The following is a 23,796-nucleotide window of genomic DNA, read 5'->3' on the forward strand; positions in this document are numbered from 1 at the left end:
CCGAGGGTGTCCGAGGGAAACGAGAAGCTTCAGTGAGGAATCGTGTGCAGCGGCAAGCGTGACGACGATGTCGAGGTAGTCGTTTTCTCCCCGAGGGTCCCCTCCCCCTCCTCCTTCGGCCGCGAAACCGAAAAGGAGAGCACGCGTTATACGCGTTATATTATTACATACGCGCGTCAGCGTCAGTCCGCTGTCAACCGGTGAACGCCTGCTGAAAGTCTGTTGTGCCTGAAGATCTCTTTGTCTCTCTCTCTCTCTCTCTTTCTCTCGCCTCCGATCCGATGTGTCGTCCCCGTTGAATAGAAGGCACGCGAGCGCGCATTCGTCGCCGAAGCCTACTTCCCGGTGTTGATGTGAATATGGAGGATTACAAGTTTCTCTTCAAGGTCGTGCTCGTGGGCAACGCCGGCGTGGGCAAGACTTGCCTAGTACGACGATTCACTCAGGTACGTCAGATGACGTTTCCCCGATGATTCTTCGGACTCGGTTGGATGAATCCGAGGGAAATAGATCTCGAACGTCGATCTTTTCGCGTGAAACTTTCCTGGCACGCCAAGTTCACGCACGGACGCGTTTCCAGGAAGAGTGGAAAGTTCATTATTTATGCGTTGTGGAGATGATGTCATCTACATATCCAGAACATGATAGCATTTGTATTGTCCTTTCTGTGCATAAGTAATTTTTTATCTTTTTTTGTCTTATATTATTTTCTTTTTATAGTATTAGCTGATGTTACTCATATTTTCCCTTAATAAAATTATTACAGCACATATATAAAGTTTGATGAAGACAATCAGATTTGTACATGCATAAATGTATATTTATCTTTTATTGTATATGATATCTTTTAAAACTTGCAGGGTTTATTTCCACCTGGACAAGGTGCAACAATTGGAGTCGACTTTATGATTAAGACTGTTGAAGTAGAAAATGAAAAAGTTAAGGTATATATAACTTAACATATAAGTTTAATATTTATATATATATATATATATATAAAATAAATATTTAATTTATATATTCTAATCTTTCTCTATTATCTCCTTTTTCAGTTGCAAATTTGGGATACTGCAGGACAGGAAAGATTTCGTTCTATTACTCAGAGTTATTATAGATCAGCACATGCATTGATATTAGTTTATGATATTTCTTGTCAACCTACGTTTGACTGTTTACCTGATTGGTTAAGAGAAATTGAAGAATATGCAAGTAATAAAGTTCTTAGGATATTAGTAGGTAAGCAAAAAGATATAAATTCGTAAAAGAAAAATCTTCTGTAAGAATTGTTATATAATTTAATAAATATATGTTCTTGAACATTAGGAAATAAAATTGATCGAGAAGATAGAGAAATACCGACACATGTGGGTGAAGATTTTGCACAAAGACATGGAATGTACTTTCTAGAAACATCTGCCAAAGAGGCAGAAAATGTAGAGAGATTATTTATGGAGATAGCAGCTGAACTTATGGAAGTAAGTGAGCATATTTTATTTAAAATTATCTCATTTAGAGTATATTTTGCAGTGGCTATGTTATTTTAGCAAGCACGCTGTAAGGAATTACCTCGATATGAAACGAATGCCACTTCAATAAATGGTAAAACGACATCAATAGGTGATAGTAGTAATTGCGGTTGTAGTAGACTTTCTTAAATAATTTTTGTATGTAATATTAAGCATATTTCAGATATTTTTAGTTTTATATATACACATACACACATGTATGTATATATATATATATGTGTGTGTGTGTGTGTAAAACAACCTTTTTTTATAGACATGATTGAATATCAAGCGTATCAATATTTGATAACATAGAAAACATCTAATACATTTTTAAAAAAGAGTGATACAGTTATTGTTTAGTGTTATATTATATGTTATGTTGCATTATACTATGTTGTAAGATATATTTAATATATATAGCAGAGAGACGAGAGAATTTAAATATACTATTAAGCACTAGCTTTTATAGAACATTAAATTTTTATAGATATGTGATTATAAATTTTTATAGTGCAATTAATGCTCTATTATCAAATGTGCTTTAGCATCAATTTTATTTTATTGAAGTAATACTGCTTGTGTATGATGTTATATAATTGTTTAAGTATTTATTTCTATATGCCGTAGAGAGATGTGCATTTTATATCATAACTGCAGTATTTTTTATTACTTTAAAAGTACAAATGTTTATTATCATAATGTGGATTTTGATTTGTCCAAAATCTTAATAATAAGAATTTTACAAGATATTACACAAGCCTACAGAGTATAAAGTTATTTTTAATGTGCAATATTCATATGTGTTTATCACATATATACATACATGCTATTTTGAAAATGGCAGCTCACTATATGCTCGTAATAGGATATTAAATTGAAATATAGATCTTATTATAAATCTCACACAGTACATAATCATTGAAAATTATTTTTTATCTTAAATAATAAATAGATTTTGTTCAAATCTAAAAGAGAGGACACAGTGCAGAATGTATATGATATTATGGTAAATATCTACATTATAATATTTATGTGATCTGATTTTTATTATATTTACATTTACGATTATAAGCAATCTTAATTGTTAGGTTTATTCTATTTATGTCTTATGTAATGTTAATATGTTATTTCTCATTTATATTTCTACAATTAAGATTTTCATTATTGTTAGTACTGTATGTACTAATATTTTGACATACTCTGCATTCGAATTTACCTGCCAGTATTAAAAAATTTATAGTGTACGTAACGTAAACTATAGATTTTTAGTACTGGCAGTGAAATTCGAACAGAGAGATAGTGCTCTAGTCTCTCTTCACCATTTTTTATATATTTTATACCTATTATAATCACACATAATTGTTATAAATGATATGTATATTGCTATAAATTACTTGTAGCTGAAACTTTTAAAGTGCTACTAACTTTTAAAATAGTTTATAACTTTTATTCCTTGATTATTTAGATTTTTTTCTTTTGACGAATTGATTTTAGTGATATTCATTTTCGCAGGAAAATAAGGTTAAATTGAGGAAAATGAAATTATTACATATCTAATCTGTATCTTTTATATTTAACTAAATTTGCATTATTTTATTAATAAATTTTACAATTTTTGAAATAATGCACAACATAAATGTACATAATATTAAATTATTTTATTTCTGAATATTTACAATTACAATTAAAGATCTTTAAAATTCAGGTAAATTTATACAAATTAGCATAGAGTTTTATTCCAAAGACTTTATGTTATATATAATAATACTTTGTTATACAATTATGTACTGTACGTTATTAATAATGCATAATATAAATCACACAATTTGTAATAAAATACCATCAAAATATAAAATATTAATTTTTTTTTCTTTATGTGTTATGAAAAGAAATGTGCAATAATATTTATAGACTTAATATGTAAATTATGTCATGTAAAATGCATCCTTCAAACAACAATATTCTAAACACTATTTTTTACTTTACAATATAAAAACCAGGGACCTGGAATTTGCATGTTTAACGCATATTGACACACAAATTGTTCGTTTTGTGTGTCATATTTATTATAATAATAAAGTAACTTACGTAACAAGGTTATCTTTTAAAGTCATCTGATGTTTATTCTATTCTCATATTTGTCGATTTGACGCAAAAACTGCTTAAGTATTTGATGATTCATAATGTCCAAGTTACATACTAAAATTAGCTCCGCGATTAGAATTATAATGGATGAGCATAACGCATAAATCTTTCAAATGTACAAAACATAGTAATATTTTTTTTACAATTTCATATATATGTGCATTGTTCAATATGTCATAAATGAATTATTCATCAACTATTATATTCTATGGTAATAAGTAATATCGTGTCTTTTTGTTACAAATATTGAAAAAAATCATTTAACTGTACTTGCTTTAAGGACAGTTCAAACAATTGTTTACGGATTTGCTCTTCTAATGCTAACGAAGGAATAGCGGCTTCTTTGCAATTACTAATATATATCCCGCCTTTTCTTTCAATATCTTTATTCAATGCGGCATATATTATTGAAGTAGCTCCTTGATCAGGTGTCTATAACAAAAGTAAATTAATTGACTGAATAATAGTTTAGAAAAATTTAGAAATTTTTATTTTATCGCTTTACCTTCCATTTGAACATCATCCACTTGTTTTTGCCCATCAATGTATTCTTAAACAATTCTGTTTTTACTATACCTGGATGCACGGAATATACTAGGACATTTAATAACTTATCTATTAATAACTTTTGCAATGTTATCGTAAACATCGTCTGCGCTAATTTACTTTGTCCGTACGCTGCTTGCGTGCAGAATGTGTTCCTAGTATGATAAAATAATTGTGTATTGATATAGAAAATAACGCATTACATAGTATATTAAAAAATAATTTTAAAATAATTTAAAAAATTTTTTAAATAAATGAAAAATAATTTGTAAAAAATAGCATATTTTTTACGTATAATTACTTTGAACTGTTGTTTATGGAGGCAAAGTCTATGTCGCTAATGTAATGAGCGACTGAAGTGATATTAATAATTCTACTGCAATCACCGGGAATTCCGCCAGCTTTCAATAACGGCAGAAGAAGAGATGTTAGTAAGAAGTGTGATAAGTAATTTACTGCCCACTGTTCTTCGAAGCCATCTATCGTTTCTTTATACGGGCCGAACATAATGGCAGCTGAAAGTTAACAACAAACATTTTACGTTTTATATATGAAATTCTTTTACATTCTATATATTAAAATGGATTGTTTCTTTCCATACGGTCGACATACCATTATTGATTAATATGTGAATTCTGTCATAGTCCGCTTTTATTTTCTTCACGAATTCTCTTACCGATTCGAAAGATGAATTATCAAGCTTATAAACCTTTGCTCGTCCTCTGGCGATGCCAGATCTTCTAATATCGAGAATAAGCTTTTCACCTATGGTAGTTGTCCTACAAGCTAATTAAATTTCGTTGTAAATTTCGTTGACGTGATATGAGCTTCTCAGAAATCAAATTGATCGACTCCATTTTTTTGTAAATTTCTTAATTTTAATATCAGAATACACGAGAGAGGGAGAGAGAAAGATTGGAGTTTTGACTTCTGAGAAACACATGTTAAAGTAATATTGCACCGATAATAATTAAATAAATAACTCATAATCACCGATAATCACTTCCATGTCACACTGTAACAATTTCTTGACTACTTCCGCTCCTATACCTCTAGAACCACCAGTTAATATAGCAACTTTGTTCGGTACTATAGGTAGATCTGGAAAAAAGAATTGTCACAGAATTGTATAAAATATAAACAAAATTAAGTCTAATAATTAAATATAATTTCATTTAACTTTAATCGCATCCTATAAAATAATAATAGACGAGCAAATTGTATGTAATGTAATTTCTATTTTATTTTCTTATAATTTCGAGAAACACGCATGTCAAATTAATTAAATATTCAAATAATATATACATCTCATTATTATTAGACATATTTTAGTTTTAAGAAATAATTTTCATATTTTCAATAAGAGAGACATCGCCGTGCTTAAGGAGCGAATGATGAAAATCAATATAAATAAAGTCAAACAATAAAAATATAAATAAGATCAAAATTTAAAAACATAAGTTAACGGATATTACAAAAATACGAGACACAAATTAATATACAATAATTTTTATTTTATTTCTTAATTGTTTTTTCCAATTATTATTTATTATAGTTTTAATAATATTGAAGAGAGTCCAGAGTTAAGAACAGAAATGTCTATGCCTTTTAACATAGTATGCGTTCATTAATTAATTATGTAATTATTTATTATGTTTATTAATTATGTTCTTTGCGACCGTCGATGATTATTGTTAATTTATTAAATCTTTGCGTCCATTTATTGTATATAATTGTATGGTGTTTTTCGCGACATTTGTTCACTTGTTTTTAAATCTTGACTTTATTTATATTTATTTTCTTTACTCTTTAACAAAAGAAAATTTTATATTTTCGTACTTTCGTAATTTTTATAAAATTTATTTATACTGAGATTGTACTAATAATTCTTTGATATTTTTCATTATAATCTTTTTCCATAAGTAATTTGTCAGTAATATGTTTTAAAAATGTGTTATGTATATTTAAACTAATTTATTTATTGTTAAATTAATTTATATCATTTTTATGTATGTAATATTTCGTTTTTATTATACACATAAAAAATCAAAAATTCTTATAAAAATAATATTTATTTTGAAATGTTATATAGTTTTTGCTATTATAATATTTTTCATATTTGTTCGATACATTTGCGCGTATATAGATATAGAGTAATGGGTTTTTTTCTTTTTTCCCATAGGAAGTACAGTATTATATATATTTAAAAATTTACACAAAATTAATTCACATTTCTCTTTTTGTTTCTTACCTGTTTTATTATATCGGGCATTAAATAAATCATCGAGGTGATATATAAATCCAATGTAATGGTACTTTATTTGGTAGAGCAAAGTTAGTCCGATTGTATACCACATTTTTCGAGATGTAAAATAAATGACGCCGAGCGTAACAAGTACGCAAATCACAATCGCTTCGAGTAACATTTATCCTCGTAATATCTAGAAACGTAAATAAAAAACGCGTCTGCTGTCCTAAGAAAAGGTAGAACTTCCTCTTCGACTAACCAGTTACCGTTAGGTACCGCGTTTACTTACTCTACATCCAAACTTTCCAGGCACATCAACCGTTATGCGTGAAATCTATCTGCGCATGAAGTATATATATATATATATATATATATATATATAACAAGAATGTCCTTTCTTTAGAATGGAAATATTGGCATATTTGGCTTCTCCCTACCAGCGTTTTAATATTTGCATACGCATTCTTTGACTTGTATTCGTGAGAAGCATCTTTGATCTTAAGTTGAATAATTTATCTGAAAAGAAAAATATTATTTATATCTATATTATCTTTGGAATACTTTTTTTGTGTTTGAAAAACTTCTTCCTCTATATTTTATTTTATTAAAAAAAAGATTATGTATTATTAATATCATAATTATTTTTATGTGGAACAAAATAATTTATTCTTATCCGACAATTACAAATTATATATATATATATACAATTATATATACAATTATATGACAATATTAAATATAAATAAACACATATACAGTAAAAAATTGTGCGTCCATATGTTAAAATTTTCTTGTGTTACCACGTTTGATTACTACTCCAATGCAAAATTAACATACAGGTGATATGCTATTATGATTACCTTTATAATATTTTCATGTGTTAATACGTTTATATTAACTTTATAACTTAACACTTTGTCTACGTCTTTTAGCAATGGAATATAATTTTGAATGGTTTTAACACATCAATAACAATAATCATTTAAAACAATTAACATGTTTTAAAACTAATTTAGCATCCTAAGAAAAGTTAAAATAAATCTGCAAGTAATAATGAATTTTAAAATGTTCTATCAACATTTCTTACAGGTTATTGTAATTACTCTTTCATGTAGATTTTAATTAATTTGTATGTTATTTTTACATCACACTAAAGCCACAATACCAAAAATAAATATAGTTTTGTGTTAATTACTTAATATTTTTAATTTATCAAGAAATAACACAATGAATGAATTATTTACTAATATACTATAACTTATTTAGAGTAGACTTTCTGGGACATGCAAAAAATGTTAAAATTAGTATTTTATTTTTTACTGTATATATATATATATATATATATATATATATATATATATATATATATATATATAAACACAATTATGTGACAATATTAAATATAAATAAATAAATAAAAGAAAAAAAAATATATATATAAAGCACATTATAGAAGCATAAGAAATGATATTATTTAAAAAAAAAACATAATTCTTTAAAAATTTATTTTAATTTTATTTTTGATGCATATTTAATTCATTTATTTTTTATTCATCATTGTACAAACAAATCAGTTACATTTTTCGCATAAATCTTTTTTTGCATATAAACAAAACTCGATTCTTTTTTTACTTTTTTAAATTAAAATGTCATATGTGATAAATCCATGACAAACACTCATGAAATATAATAACTCCACATTTATTTAAAAACTCATGAAATATGATAAACTTTACATTCATTTTAAAAAAATTAAAAAAAATAAAATGTATACCTTAGATTTATTATTTATTTTTAGCAAAATGTCATATATATGTAACGTGTAATCCATGAATTCCAAAAATTCGTGAAATATGAAACACATTTATTTTAAAAGATAGACTTAAATATTTAAATAAAACTTAAAATATTTAAATTATTTTAAAATTTATTTAGAAAGATAATGTATACTCCTTCCTCAGTTCTCTTCTCTAATTCGATAATTATTTCGTCAATACTATCAGTTAGCAATGCACAACTTTTGAAAATTTTCGTATTATGCAAGTTACTATTATAAGTTTAAAATTATCTTACCTATAAAGTAAGTGATTCATTCAGCAGTTATATATTTTTCACGTGGACATTAAAACGTCTCTTTGACACTCGACACATTTTTGCAATTTTTCGAGACTGGAAGTTTTGTTTCAGGAGAGATACAAACTCCATACAATGTGGTTACTACGATATACTGACAATGTGATAGAGACAGTACCACGTTAAACTGTGACAGTACTGACAGTGACAACTGCAACAGCTGATATGGTTGGCCCATGAGCGTCACATGCTTTAGGCCTGATCTACAAGAGTCGTAAGTAATTAACCAATCACAGTTAATTTAGAGAAGAATTTGACGACTCTATTGTAGACCAGGCTTTAGTATCAGTTGCGAGCGATCCGTTTAAATACATATAACAATTATATACATGTATCGACCTGAGATGGAGCCACATTAAAGATCCCGCACTACATCTACAGGTGAAATTCACGAATTGCAATGTCGAGACTTAGGACTCGGCCAATGTTGCGGTGATTCTCGATTCTCGACTTGTTAGACACGTAGATGTTCCGAATAGGTGGACCCGCGTAATTGTTTATTGGTGTTACTGACGTGTAAAAAGAATCATTGTATCGCAGTATACCGTGCGTATCATCGGGTTACGCGTAAGTGGCTTAATTAATATTCAATTAGCTAAGATCGGGCCCGATGTCAGTTCGCGATATCATCAAAATGACGATATAACCCGCGGGACCTATAGCCAAGTCGTGTGTGCATCGATGTTACGTGTAATAATCGCTATGAATTAAGAAAAAAACGCTTACGCATGCCTCCTTTTCAGTGTCTGTAATCGAGTTTCCGCGATTCGACGTTTTTTTTTAGCTTTTGTGTGGAAACTTCGAGTCTTTTAATCAAAAAGAAATAACTTTCCCGAAGAAAGTGGTAACTTTCACTTTAGAAATGCGTGATGTCATGCATATTGCTGCATATATGTTTTTGTCATGTATATTTCTGCGTAATTTTTGTTACTTATTTGCATATGAAATGTACAAGTTTTTTTTATTTTTTTTTTTTAATTTAGATTTTACTAAACGCAATTAAAAAAAAGGCACAAAAAAGTTATTGTTTTAAAAAAAAATTATCATTAATAAAAAAAATATTTCTCTTTCATCTCTAGTACTTTTTGCTTTGTTCAGCTTCAGAATAGCACAAAATATGGATAGTGCAAGTGGATCTAGCGACTCATCGCCACAAGTGGAAAAAGGATGGCCAGCTTTGAAACAACATATTATAGAAAATAAAATTAAGTTCGGATTATGGGTCACAAGACTCTTTACCATACTATTCACCATTGATTATATCATTCCTATATTTGGGTTGGTTTTTATTTTTCTCATTTTATAGCTAGAATAATACTTGTACTTGTGAAATATATTAATGTATGTTAATACTTTTCACAACTTTTTTTTTTTTTTTTTTTTTAGGAATCCTTACAATATATACTATAAGGTATTGATGAATAATGCAGCCACCAGTGCATTACGTCTTCACCAAAGAGTGCCCCATGTTCAGCTCACTAGGCAATTTTTAGAGACGTTATTATTGGAAGATTCGTGCCACTACTTGTTTTATTCCTTGATATTTTTGTATGCAGCACCAGTTACATGTATCCTTTTTATATTTGTTTTACATAATTTGACATCAAATTGGAAAGAGCCTCTCTTTCTTAAATGATTTATATTTTTAATAATAACAAAATTAAATCCTTAATCAATATATAGTGGTACTGACGCCAGTGTTTCTTTTTGCTGTGATGCATTTGGCCAGTTATTCTCTTACCTTGCTAGATGTAAGTAAACAAGTATATGATTACATGATATTTATGTAAGAAAATTGTCTAGTCATTTTTGCATAATCATTTTGAACTGATACAAGTCTTATTAAGAATAACTTATTTATGTATTCTGTGTCTAGTGCCTAGGACAGAATAGTTGGTGGGGTGCTCGCCTTTTGATATCTCTAGTGGAATTTCAGTCGCGCAATATCCTTCGCTTGTGCGCTCTGTCGGAAATTATTATCTTGCCATTTACAGTCCTCCTAGTATTTACGTATGTACATAAGATTACTGTTTTTTTATGCCAGCCTAATAAGATCGTAATTAAGAGATGGTATTGTGATAATATGCTAAATATATTTTTCATAGGGGACGTGCCGGTCTGCTGACACCTTTCATCTACTATCAGTTCCTGAAACTGCGACTTGCATCGCAAAGAAATCCATTTACGCGAAATGTATTTTACGAACTTAGAAACGGATTAAGTTCGGTGTCGAAAAAACCGGCGGTGCCAGATATTATTCGAAGAATGATCGACGGTCTGCTGTCCTTGACTCAACAAATGGCGCCAGTGCGTCAATAAATATTTACGATGTTAAATTTAAATTTTTTCTTATCGTCTCAAGACAGATCTCCTAGGGTTCTAGGGTCCACTCAGCAACACATTGAATTAGTGTTAGCACAAAATGAGTGCCGACATCAAAATTCATAATGAATATGTATTGCTTGATAATTGGAAATATCTGTGGCAACAATCAAAGCCTGAATGGTTTTTTTTTGATATAATTATGTTCATTAATTATTAAACGTTCATAAATTATATTAAGTAAGAAAATATGAGGACTTTGTACTAATTATTATCATATAGAATTCACAATTGAAAAAAATTATATAACTCGGTTAATAGATTTAGTTGTAGATATCTTTTATGAGAGCTTTCGAACAAGACAGTGTAATACAATTCACAGTATGTCAGAGAGAATATATCAATGTATCTCATTCACATTAATAGATTGTATTACACTGTGTCTTGCTGAAAAATTCCCTATATCTATTTTGCAGAATACTTTGAATCTATTGTTATATTTAGATAAGAACAAAAATATCTATGCACATATACTAACTTTATAGTTTCAAATGTAATACAAATTTGAAACATAAATTTATAACAAATAGGTAATGGTACATATAATAGAATTTATAATGTTGATTGTTTGTTAGTTATGTTTTCTTTGATTGATTAATTTTATTTTGCACGGTGTTTTTCGGTATTATAAGCGTCTAATATCTGAGGTATACAACATAGAAAATTATTTTTGAAATACAGAATAATTATATTGACTCGCCATCTCTTTGGAATAAGTTTAATTTAATACTTACATATATTTTTGTCAATTTTTCGTTTCTAATATAATTTTGTCCATCTTTTAATTGATACACTTGAACATATTTGTCATATTTAAAATTCATAATGATTTTGTAAATGAAGATAATTATCACTATGCTGACATGTAGTAATCTCAAAACATGGTCAATAAATCTTTCTAAGTAAAATGTGTATTAGCTATTGAAATTTTTTAAAACAAATATTTTACATTAAAATGAAAACTTGATCTAATACAAATAATTTTTCTTTGAGCTCTTCAAATTATTGTATTTAAAATAAAAAAGATTTTTTATTTTCTGTATTTATTTTTTATTCAAATGATCATTATACAGCAATTGGAGCAGGTTGAGGTAAATCTTTTGATGGTTTTACCTCAGAAATCGGGACCGATGGGGGTATTTCTTCCTTTGGTTCCACAATAGATACATAATCAGGAAGAGGTTTCTTCGGACCGCTCTTGCCATTGGGATCCCAAGGTAGCATAATTTTAACCTTAATTCCTAGTACACCTAAAATAAACATTAAAAAAATACATATATGTAATAAAGATAACAATTTTGTAAAATATAAATATTTTATATCAATAAATGTAATTTCTATAACAAAACATATTATTACTATAGTATTAGTTAATGCAATTATACCTTGGCGAAGAAGTACATGTCGAGTTGCGGTATTCACATACTCATTGGTCGGCTCACCCGAATGAATCATAAGTCCGTCAACAAATTTCATCGATTTCGCTCTCTGACCACGTAGCTTACCACTGACAACAACCTCGCAACCTTTTGCACCAGATTCCATGATAAAACGCAGAACACCATAGCATGCTCTGATAACAAATAAGAAAACAAAATTGAGATATTTACTTAATGGAAATTACAGAAGGTACATGATTAATAAAATAAATGGAAAACCAAATAAGATACACTAATTTACCTTCGTACAGCTAGACCTCCAATCAGCTTGTATCGTAGAGACTCTGCTTGTGCGATGGCACACAGGCCACGTGTGGCGACCTTTTCGGCGTACAATTCAACATTTTGTGGTTCTTTAAAGTTGAAACGCTTTTGCACCACAGACGTCAGTTCTCTAATCCTGCGTCCTTTTTCACCGAGCACGCTCTGCGTGTGAGTGGCCAACAAAATAATTTCCGTTCGGTTTGGTGTCACACGGACCTCCACGCCCGAATAGCCATCCTCGGCGAGCTCGCGAGTCAAGAACTCGTTCAGTTCAGCCCTGAAGACACCGTCTCCTACGAACTATAAACAAAAAGAAGGAAAGAATAAATATACATAATATCAAACCTCTCTTCCTGCATCATTTTGTATTGTACGGAATTTTCTTATAGAATATTTTCGCGAATTAATCACGTAAATGTAATCAGATTATAACCTAGTCTACGTTTATTAAAATAAACATAACCAATATATAGTTAAAAAATATCAAGATTTAAAGAAAGTATAGAGAGAGAAAATAAAGATACACCGGATTTAGCAAAATTTCGCACATTTTAAATATTTTTTTCCAGAACCAGGACACGTGAAATGTAAAGTCAGTGAGAGTGACGCTAGAAATATCCATGTCATCCACTATGTGCGAGTATTGCATTCGTGAAATTTTCAACGAAATATCTTTTTAACAGCTTCTAGCATTGCGACAATGAGCATATTTTTACATATTTTTTATTATAAAACTCTTGAAAATCACTAACCTTCCTTTTCTTCGATATGGAACGGTTCTCCATGTTTTACACGAAAGGCCGAAACATTTAGATCTAGAACGGAAGCGCACAACTGGCCACGAACTAAGCGATGTTAATAGATGCGTATATCCACCTCGCATATGCGTACATCCAATGTACGAAAAAAATTGATTCCGAAATCAAAATAACATTTAATTCACACTGACAATTCTCGCGGCAAGATAATATAATTTTTCCTAAAAAATAGAATGCATTTAATTACATTATATTTAAGTTTCACAATGTAAAGGAAAGTCTGGACATTATCGCTCTTTTACTGATTCGCCCATTTCGTATTCGACCAAATATGGCGGAATTAAAATTGAATCATCCGTTTCTTCTTACTTGGTCTTTAATTAAATTATACACGCACTTATTCTATCTCTATTATTGATTAAGTTTATGTCAATATTGTGACGAGAGCCGGACGCCAGACACCGGACACATTATGAGAATGTGCGTGCTGTAATGCGCACGAGACGCGATGGAGTGGCGGACGATGGTGGTGATAGTGCTGATCGTGAGCCTGTGTTTCTTTATGATACCGATTAAAGTCGAGCCCGACAAAAATGCTGAGGACGCAAAACTGTTCGCGAATTATGTTGCCCAACACAATAAATCCTACAAGAATGATTCTGCAGAATATAAAGAGCGATTCGAGCACTTTCAGGTAAACGATAAATCGATCTGTCAAAATTGATTGTTAGTAGAAAGCACAGGCGCACAAGTTTGAAAGGTTGCGCGATCCATCAATCCGTTAAATGTATTTTTTACGGATTTAATCTTCGGATTTTATTGTTTATCCTATGTACATAATTATGAGTTCTTTAAATATATTACATATTCAAATTATTTTAATTAAATAATATTATATATACTACATGAGTCATTCATTTATGACATGACATGCGCGTGATGTTTTAATTTTAATTAATTCCATCGGGATCAACAAAATGGAACGAGCGTAAGAAGATAAAAAAATATTAAACTTGTTTGATTTTAAAATTTCTCTTTATTAATTATAATTTCTTTCTATATTTATCTTCGATTATATTATACTGTTTGCATGTTTTTTTATTTTGAAAACTCAGTGTAAATTGATTCGAAATGTAGTGCACGCATTTATTTCTAAAACTCTATAGTGTAACTTGAACTATATGCTACATACGCACTTTTATCGATTAAAGCGCGTTCTGAATGAGCTTATAACTATAATTACATTACGTATAAAATATAAAATAAAAATACAAAAAAATAAATATATACAGGAGTTTAAGAAAATAGACATATATCTAGTGACAGACATAGTTAAAATTATATAATAATATAATAAATTATATAATTATATAATTATGTAATTAAAGATGATTTTTCTATCTAATTTCTTTGTATTTATATCAATAGTGCATATAAAAATGCAGCCTGTTTTACTTTAGTAATATTAATTATAAAATTAATTGCAGAATTCATTGCGAAACATTGAAAAGATGAATAGTCTTCGATCGTGCCAGGAAAGCGCGTATTATGGCCTGACAGAATTCTCTGATTTATCCGAAGATGAATTTTTACAACGAACTCTACTTCCCGATTTATCTTTACGAGGTAAAGACATTTGTTTTAAAAGGCATGAACAATCGCAAAAATAAAGCAAAAGCGAGATCAACATATTATAATAATTTTCTTTTATTAATACTAAAAAAAAAACAAAATCTTAAAATTTATAAGAAATCATTCATCTTTTTTTACAAAGTTCAGATTATATGTTATATCATATTTAATAAAATAAATAAAAATTTATCTCTCGAGAAAAATCCACAACATGAGTTAAATATGAATGTAATACAATTTACTTGCTGATATAAATATGGCAATTTTATCAATTAGGTCAAAAACATACGACGTCGTCGTATTATCATCAGCATTTTACGAACTCGGTTAATCGCGTGAAAAGGGTAACGGGCATACCCTCCAAGTTCGACTGGCGGGAGCGAGGGGTCGTAGGGCCAGTTCGAAACCAGGAGAGTTGCGGTGCGTGCTGGGCATTCAGCACTATCGGGGTGGTCGAATCCATGTACGCCATCAAAAACGGAACTTTGTATCCCTTTAGCGTACAGGAAGTAGGTCGTTATATTCCTGACACGCTTCTCTGTTTACAGGCGAGGGAACTGCTGGAAACGAGAATGTAGCCTGTGCAAAATGCAAATTTGATGAAAGTGCCTTTATGCACTTGTATACGTTGTAATACGTACAAATAAATTTCACCATCGAATAAATTCGTTATATACATATACATACACACACACACACACACACACACAAACACATATTATATATATATATATATATATATATATTGACTGACTTTTAAAGTCGTTTAAATTCTTTTTCTTTATTATTCCAGCAGCTCCCTCAGTTTTTCAACTTGTAATCTTTACATGTAGGGAACTAAAGAAAAGTTTTAAGATTTTAAAAAGATTTGTTGTATACAATTTTCTCGATACGTTAAAAGAAATCATTATAACAACAAAATTGTGGATATTTTCTGAAAGTCTCAATACTTTTTTAGATCCTTACATATTCAATTCGACAACCGATAGCTAAACTTTTATCTCGTAACAGATGATCGATTGCATGCCGGGCGATTACGGATGCCAGGGTGGTGATATATGCAGTTTACTCTCGTGGCTGCTGGTGTCAAAGACCAGAATCATTTCCGAGAACGTTTATCCTCTCACATGGCGAGACGATGCATGTAGATTGTCTAAGTAGGTGCATGCAGATGGCAAGGGTATTTGCTTAGCAATATAAAAAATATATGACTTAAATTCTATAATCTAAAGACTAATATAAATCGTATTAGTAACATAACGGCTCTTAAAGTGATCCAAACTATTTCAGAACTGCGAAGACAACGGGAGTTAAAATATCGGATTTCACATGCGATAGGTAGTTTAACTTTTTTTGTATTTATTAAGCGCATAGTGATAAAATTGAAGCGCATAGATATAAATATCTATGTATTTCCTGTTATGTATACCAATTGCATAATCGTCAATTTTATAAACATCAACAAAGGCTGCGTGCAAAAATTTTTACACGCTGTACACGTTTCGAACACCAGTTCTCGAATACTAATCGAACTTGTTCCAGTTTTGTAAATGCTGAAAACGAACTTTTGCCACTGCTCGTTGCTCATGGACCCATGGCGGCTGCGGTGAATGCCATGTCTTGGCAGAATTATTTAGGCGGTATAATACAGTATCACTGCGACGGTTCATTTAACAATTTGAATCATGCGGTACAGATAGTGGGATACGATATGACAGCGAGTATACCGCATTATATCATTAAGAACTCATGGGGCCCGACCTTTGGTAACAAAGGTTACATTTATATTGCGATCGGTAAAAATTTATGCGGTAAGATTAATTTCGAACGTATGCGACATTTATGCTAATTAAATCAACTATTTCAGCAGATAATAAATTATGTGTTTTCAGGTATAGTTAATCAAGTCTCATCGCTTGATGTTATTTAACTGATCACAACGTCCTAAATCGTTCTATTTTAGCTTCTATTTTTAAATATAATAGATCTATAGAAGCCGAGGATCAATTAAATATATACTAGTATAATACAATATAAATATAATGTAAATAAATATAATATATATATATATATATATATATATATACATATATATTTATATCTTTTTTACAGAGAAAATCATAAACAGAAATATTATAAGACTGTAATTTAATAACATGCTTTATTAGGTATATGGCAATAACATTATGTTTTTATAGTAAAATATTTGCATATTTCAGTAATATTTGCAGAAATACAAATATATATGTGAAATCTATTAAATATTTTAATAAAGATTGGTCTAAAAAATATTTTTCGAGACATGGTAGTGGTATCTACAACTATTCAAAACTGGATGCAATCATATGAGTATTTTTTCTAACAATACATGGTAAAACTCAATCTAAACAAACTCTCGAAATATTTACTTTTTCCTTTAAATTCTATATAAATTTAATCAATATTCTAAATAATTCACTTATAAATAATTAGAAATTTTCCGATTTTTTTCTTTTTTACATTGTAAATTAATTTTTAATTGTACAGTCTATTGAAATTTTTTTAAAGATATTTAGTAATTCAGCTTTCTATTTTAAAGATTTAAAATATTTGTTTAATCTAATTGTTACATGTAGCGTAAATGCATTTACATTGATTATACTTTATGATATTAAGAAAATAAAACTATATATGATAATAAGAAAATAAAACTTTTTGTGTTAGAGTTTTTATGAGGTCTGCTGTCGTGCGTAATTTAGGAGTTTCTTAGAGTCTCTTCCGATTTACTTTGATTATCTTCGGAGTTCCAACCGTTCCAGGCAATGGACAATTTTATCTTCATTTGCTTCGTCAACGATGGGATCATATGACGAGGTACCAGGAAAGTTGATAAGTTGAATAAATCGAGAAAAACTTTATATCTATCGCTGTTTAAGATATGAAATAAGAAAAGAGCTTGTTATTAAAATATATTTTCATTTGCAAATACCAAAAATTCAACATCATTAGAGTGATATACTTGATAACAAATAGAAAACAGTTATTTATAGATGATGACATTTATCGACGGAATTTTATACTTATTGTTAATTTATTGATTGATAATGTATAATGTTTGCGTTGATAATAAGAGTTCGCGATAAATAAAAAGTGCTATATTGTATTTGCAATAATATTGACAATATATCGATATGTTTTCTCTAAATGAATTAATTGAAACAATTAAATACCTTAGCGTGGATTTCAGATATTGATAACCGGAGGAACCACCGGTGCCCAATTGTTGAGATCCGATCATCCTTTGTACCATGATAACGTGATTATCTGATAAAAAAAGATTATATTTTTTTAAATATAAAATAATATATAAACAGATAAGATTGAACGATATAATATTAACATACCTATATGCAATAGCACCATGTCAATTTAAAGATGTAAACATAGGTTTACATTTAATATGAAGATAAATATTTAAACATGAAGTAGATATAACATATTTTCGTACACTTTGGTTTCTTATTCTTTACGTTAATCATTGTTTTTGAATTATATAAGCAATAAGAAATTAAAAAATATCAAATCAGTAATATAAGCATAGATAACAAAGTTTCAGAGAGAAAAAAAAGAAAAAGAAGTTGTAGTTAGTAGAACTCATCTTGAGATAAGATTACAAGAAAGAATGGCGATTTAATAAAACTTTTATAAAAGAAACATCTCGAATGAATAAATAAATTAAATAAATTATAGCCTCGAGGTTTTATAACAGATGACATTAATGAGCATTTTCTTACACCTCCATTTCGTGATTAGTGAATCGATATCCATTAACGCTATGAGGATTTGATGCGGTTGGCTGAATCGTGGCTCGTCTCGATACAAAGTAATCATTATTGCTCCTTGAAGAGCACCGTATGAAAATCTACGTTCCCCGCGTGATACGAGAGCGTTGTGGAGCGATTCGTTGAAAATAGTTTCGAAAATCGCTTGCCGTGAACGCATATTAGACAATAAGTATTCTTTGATTTGCTGCTTTGGTTGTTTCTGAAATTTACACAAATTTTAATATTCGAATAATCGTTCTGTAACTTGAAAGTAAAAAAAAAGAACATTATATATTAAAGTCTGTTCACATTATAATTCTCTTTTTTACACATATAAACTTCAATATTAAATACATCTTATAGTTAAGTTTTAAATTCTATTAAACCAACAATCTAAATTTCATCTAAAGTTAAGTGAAAAGTAAAACTTTCGTAGAACTTATTTTTGACTTATTACCAGAGTTTTCAATTTTAAAATTATTTCGTAATATTTCGCATCGTTTATCGGAATTATTCTATATAATTATCTAATAAGAAAAACTCGAAAATTATTAAAAAAAGAGATCTCAGATAGTTGAACAATATACGTATATTATAGAATTGATTAAACATTATTACGTGTGCGGCTTGCTCTTGCTCGATCAGCATTTTCTCCACCGATCGCTTGTACTTTCCCCAAAAATCGAAATCATGGATCTCAAGTCCCGGTGTCCTGCTTAACCATTTTTGAACTAGAATGCTGAGACTGTCCTCCTCTTCTGACCGCTTGATCGCCTCGATAGCTTTAGGATCTCTGCCAAAGACTCTCATGTAACTCTGATTATATTTAACTCTATGCTCCTGCTTCACGCCCAGTTTGTTTTCCAGCAAACGAAACTGCAATGATTGGAAACCTGACGCTGGACACAAGTAGTCTCGAAATGCCATGAAATCCAAGGGCGTCATCGTTTCCAAAATCGTCACTTGATCCACTAATAGCTGCAAATTATAATATTCGTCTGTAAATCATTATCATCATTGTCACATATTAATTTGCATTTTATCAAAATCGAACAAAATGACAAGTTATTAAAACTATCTGATGAAAAATATGTTCGTCTAATTTTATATTATACAATTATTTCGGCATTTGATCGGGAGTCTATTGATTAAACGCGCGCGCTTAAAATTAGAAAATTTAGTAAGAAAAAATAAACTTCTTTACTAATTATAAAAAAAGTTTCATAATCAAATGAAACTGGTTAATCTTGTAAGTATTACACAAAGGGACGTGCTTTAAACATTCTTATCGATTTGTCAACACGACTGCATTCGCATTTCTATGGGTACCAGTGTAAATAAAGGGTGCATAAATAACATGCATTTTTAACGCGATGCATATAAAATGCAGACAATGAACATTGAGTTCTTCTCACAATTTATAAATTTTACGAATTAATATATTTTACACGTGTGTAACTATAATTTATTATATTTACACTGAATACGCTATTGAAAATGAAAGTGATAAGTATCTAGGATTGATCTTATTTCAATTTGTAATTCTATCTCAAGATATTTGATATTACGTTCTCATGCATATCAGGAATACTCGTGAAGAACCGTTTTGTCGAATCTAAATAAGAAAAGATTCAACCACACCTTCGTTCTGCGGTATTGAAATAGAGTAACAAGTTTGTTACATCATATCTAACGTAACTTTTCTTCTCTGCTCTCTTTATAATGAAAATAAGTGGCCGGTATCGCATGTCATCTGAGAATATCATCTAAGGATATCATCTTACTCTATCTCTATAGTTTCCCCATTCTTTCTTCTCATAATGCTTAAATCGAGAGAAAAATGTACGTTTTAAATATCAATAACATTAGAAAATATTAATCTAGTACGAGATCTTTACGCAAAAAAATGATCGAAATGATATTAAAATAATCTTCCTCTATTTATATTTATTTATTTTATACTTATATATTTTACTTTTGTATTATTATATTTATTTACAAGTACCATATATGTAGTTACAAATTATTCTACATATGTTTTTAAAAGATAAGTGTCGTGACAGTAAACAGCTTTGTCTGGTGACAGAAAAATTTGATTATGCTGAAGGGACACGCAGACTGTTACTAATCGGCTTGTAATTAAGGGCCGTTCACCCTTCATTGCCATCACTTTTATCACTGTTATTGTAAAATAAACGGATTATATATGTATTAATTAGTGTCTCCTCCTTCTTACGTTCGATTATTAATTTAATTGGGATTATTAAATATAAAATTACTGTTTTTAAAAAATAATTTCTTTTTGAAATAATTTATATTTAAAACGTACTTTTAGGATGAGTACAATGCGATTTAATCGCCTCAGAATCTCCAAGGTTTTCGACTCGTTCAAAACATGAGAAACTCCATTAGCCGGCTTGGTAGTTGAACGATTGCTGGAAGATCTATTGGACGCATCGTAATTATTAGATTCGGAACTGAAGAGCGCCTTGACGGAATCGAGCTCGAAAATAATTTGTTTGAACCAAAGCTCGTAGGCTACAACAATCAAAATGCAATTAAGCAATTGAAATCATATGCATGAAATCATATGCAATCAATATCGATCTAAAATATAAGTTTAAATATACTATTACATATATGTATATAATAGCAACTGATTATTACTTTATCTAAAAATGTTTATTAAAAAAATTAAGCAATTTTTATACATTATTTTGTATATTTTATGCATAAAATTATTTCGCTCATTTTTTCCAAAATTAACAAACAATTAACAATTTGACATTATTCATTCTTTTTTTATCAAAATGTCACTTGATATTTTCGATCTAATTAAAAAAATGGCTTATGAAGCAAATAATTGAAAAAACACTGATAAACTTCTAAGAAAATTGTTTACACTATCAAAATAAAATTCCTATGAATATTATAGTGAAAAGATTGATTGATTAATTAATTGCGTATTTTTAATTTTTTGTCAGCATTGAAAAATATGCTATGCCTATAAATTTAATTGCTAGATGTCATAAAAAGTTGGAAATTAATACCTTGATGAGTTATAATAAAGAGATGTTCATCGTGAACCTCATCGCTATACTCAGCACTAAGAAGTCTTTGTGCAGACAAGATTTTGTCCAAACATAGATATTCGCTATAAAGCATCGTTGGTCCTTGCTTTAATTTGTCTTCATCCTGATCGTAATCTTCTCTTCGAAAGATATGTTCGTTGTTATCCCTTTTTTTGCACGAGATTGCATATTATGAATAAAAATAGTAATATATAAAATCGAATGTTGATAACGTTAGAGTATTCGTTCAAATAAGGCGTTACGAAATGCTTTTATCATTACTTTATCATTAAAAAAGATATAAACAGAAAAGTGATGAAATAATAGGAGTATACTGAATTTAATGCGTTCGTAGTTTATCTCAACAGCATTTAATGAAAAATATATTTTAATGGTGCTGCAAGTTAATTTTTTAATCATATCAGAATATTAAATACTGAAGTTAAAGAATGAAAATCACATCGATCAAATTTTGATTAATTTAATTGACAATTAATTTTATTAAATAACATTTGCATTTTATTAAAATATTTTTTGTTATATAAAATTACCATAATAATGATTAATATAAGTATACTAAGATAATTAAAGTAACATACGGAGAATTACTAAAAGTGTTACAGGCTAATATTAGTGAAAATTGAACGAAATATGAAAATCTTGTTGTTTAGCGACTCTTTAATATCGAAACGAGCATTGTGTGATGAAGTTAATTTTTTTTCAACAAAGTCATTAAGGTTATTTCTAAAATAAAATGACCACACATAGTTAAGGTCATACCAAGATTATAACAAAAAGAGTGAAATGACAGAAAGTGTTCAGTTCTTGTTGCGAACAGTTTTTAAAACAATGCTTGAAATTACTGTCGTTCGCAAGAAAACATACGACATCTATTCGACACAAAAATAATTGCTGGAAAATAAAAATTTCATATCTCGTTCAATTAAAAAATATTAGCTTGTAACATCTTTAGTAATTAATTCCTCTCTATAAATAATACTAAATTAATATATAATAATTAATATGACATACAATATATAATACTTTTTTGTTATTTGACACATGGAAAGAAAATTAAAAACTGGTGAATGATGTAACTAGTAGCAAAATTTTTGTGTTATAACAGCATTTAATATAATAACAGTGTTCAGCTATTGCAATTTTGCCAATTAAAATAATCTTTAAGTTATTCAAAGTTTGATAGAAGTAACTCTTACAATTAATTTGATTGAATTCTATTCGTGATAATTTTTCAGCAATTTTTTAACGATTTTCATAGAGATAAGTAATAGCAATGTTTCTTTTGCATTTAAATATTTTTTTTAGATTGACAGAATGCTTTACTTACGAAGTATCGCCTGATATCGAACAAGCCATTTTTGAAATATATATGTCTTCTCACTTTAACGTAAAAAGTGGATGAAGTAAAAATTTCGTAATAAGATGTTTTTGATATTTTTTAAAAATAAATAGAATATTATAGAAAATTGCTTTATAGAATAATGAAAAAATAGATAAAAATAAAATAATAATAAATTAAAATTCTGTCGCAGAAGATGTGTATTAAGATTCTTTGAATATAACTTATCGGGACATCACACGCGCAACACACGTTGTCGAAGAGACTGATGATACACGACTAACGTTCGACTGGTTAAAAACTAGTCAGAAAATATCTTCTGCGAACATATTATGCAATGTCACAATATCGGAAAGATTAACGTAACAATCTCGCAATAACTGTAACACTGTCATTTTATTATATATAATTAACTTATCACATTACAAAAATTAAAAAAAAAAAACTTGGAATTATATATAATTGTGCTTTCGATAATAGAGAAAGATATTTTTCCTTTTATTTAAA

The 23,796-nt window shown here is 29.0% G+C and overlaps 6 protein-coding genes across 12 annotated transcripts; 3 read left to right on the forward strand and 3 right to left on the reverse strand.

Moving 5' to 3' along the window:
• The first annotated feature begins 20 nt into the window (after positions 1-20).
• LOC140669876 (ras-related protein Rab-30) lies at positions 21-2,849 on the forward strand. Its single transcript, XM_072900059.1, has 5 exons — positions 21-446; positions 861-944; positions 1,053-1,236; positions 1,324-1,475; positions 1,545-2,849. The coding sequence occupies exons 1-5, from the start codon at positions 360-362 to the stop codon at positions 1,653-1,655; spliced, it is 618 nt and encodes a 205-aa protein (XP_072756160.1). The 5' UTR covers positions 21-359; the 3' UTR covers positions 1,656-2,849.
• A 519-nt stretch (positions 2,850-3,368) lies between these two features.
• Positions 3,369-8,730, reverse strand: LOC140669874 (retinol dehydrogenase 12). 2 transcript variants are annotated; one of them, XM_072900055.1, is made up of 8 exons: positions 8,521-8,730; positions 6,737-6,963; positions 6,451-6,640; positions 5,193-5,300; positions 4,812-4,985; positions 4,501-4,714; positions 4,159-4,354; positions 3,369-4,085 (listed from the first exon to the last, which is right to left on the reverse strand). In XM_072900055.1, the coding sequence occupies exons 3-8, from the start codon at positions 6,623-6,625 to the stop codon at positions 3,891-3,893; spliced, it is 1,062 nt and encodes a 353-aa protein (XP_072756156.1). In that variant the 5' UTR covers positions 6,626-6,640; positions 6,737-6,963; positions 8,521-8,730; the 3' UTR covers positions 3,369-3,890. The 2 variants fall into 2 exon arrangements, with proteins under 2 accessions (XP_072756156.1, XP_072756155.1); XM_072900054.1 differs by having other exon boundaries at positions 6,451-6,963.
• A 256-nt stretch (positions 8,731-8,986) lies between these two features.
• Kr-h2 (transmembrane protein 33-containing Krueppel homolog 2) lies at positions 8,987-11,870 on the forward strand. 3 transcript variants are annotated; one of them, XM_072900276.1, is made up of 6 exons: positions 8,987-9,147; positions 9,679-9,858; positions 9,967-10,148; positions 10,264-10,331; positions 10,457-10,590; positions 10,686-11,870. In XM_072900276.1, exons 2-6 carry the CDS (start codon positions 9,698-9,700, stop codon positions 10,897-10,899), a joined length of 759 nt encoding a protein of 252 aa, XP_072756377.1. In that variant the 5' UTR covers positions 8,987-9,147; positions 9,679-9,697; the 3' UTR covers positions 10,900-11,870. The 3 variants fall into 3 exon arrangements, with proteins under 3 accessions (XP_072756377.1, XP_072756380.1, XP_072756378.1); XM_072900279.1 differs by lacking the exon at positions 8,987-9,147 and adding an exon at positions 9,160-9,270; XM_072900277.1 differs by lacking the exon at positions 8,987-9,147 and adding an exon at positions 9,287-9,424.
• A 118-nt stretch (positions 11,871-11,988) lies between these two features.
• Rps3 (ribosomal protein S3) lies at positions 11,989-13,529 on the reverse strand. Its single transcript, XM_072900280.1, has 4 exons — positions 13,418-13,529; positions 12,643-12,965; positions 12,348-12,535; positions 11,989-12,212 (listed from the first exon to the last, which is right to left on the reverse strand). The coding sequence occupies exons 1-4, from the start codon at positions 13,448-13,450 to the stop codon at positions 12,028-12,030; spliced, it is 729 nt and encodes a 242-aa protein (XP_072756381.1). The 5' UTR covers positions 13,451-13,529; the 3' UTR covers positions 11,989-12,027.
• A 388-nt stretch (positions 13,530-13,917) lies between these two features.
• On the forward strand, positions 13,918-17,133 carry LOC140670007 (cathepsin O). Its single transcript, XM_072900332.1, has 7 exons — positions 13,918-14,117; positions 14,911-15,049; positions 15,332-15,564; positions 16,067-16,212; positions 16,346-16,393; positions 16,598-16,866; positions 16,948-17,133. The coding sequence occupies exons 1-7, from the start codon at positions 13,932-13,934 to the stop codon at positions 16,983-16,985; spliced, it is 1,059 nt and encodes a 352-aa protein (XP_072756433.1). The 5' UTR covers positions 13,918-13,931; the 3' UTR covers positions 16,986-17,133.
• Positions 17,134-17,619: 486 nt separating this feature from the next.
• On the reverse strand, positions 17,620-23,576 carry Vermilion (Tryptophan 2,3-dioxygenase vermilion). 4 transcript variants are annotated; one of them, XM_072900309.1, is made up of 7 exons: positions 23,278-23,576; positions 21,909-22,064; positions 21,188-21,396; positions 19,477-19,836; positions 18,829-19,078; positions 18,265-18,358; positions 17,620-17,961 (listed from the first exon to the last, which is right to left on the reverse strand). In XM_072900309.1, the coding sequence occupies exons 2-7, from the start codon at positions 22,021-22,023 to the stop codon at positions 17,790-17,792; spliced, it is 1,200 nt and encodes a 399-aa protein (XP_072756410.1). In that variant the 5' UTR covers positions 22,024-22,064; positions 23,278-23,576; the 3' UTR covers positions 17,620-17,789. The 4 variants fall into 4 exon arrangements, with proteins under 4 accessions (XP_072756410.1, XP_072756409.1, XP_072756408.1 ...); XM_072900308.1 differs by having other exon boundaries at positions 21,909-22,069; XM_072900307.1 differs by having other exon boundaries at positions 21,909-22,096.
• Between the last annotated feature and the right edge of the window lie 220 nt (positions 23,577-23,796).

The sequence above is a fragment of the Anoplolepis gracilipes genome, chromosome 10, assembly GCF_047496725.1.
Source record: "Anoplolepis gracilipes chromosome 10, ASM4749672v1, whole genome shotgun sequence".
Classification (NCBI taxonomy): Eukaryota; Metazoa; Arthropoda; class Insecta; order Hymenoptera; family Formicidae; genus Anoplolepis; species Anoplolepis gracilipes.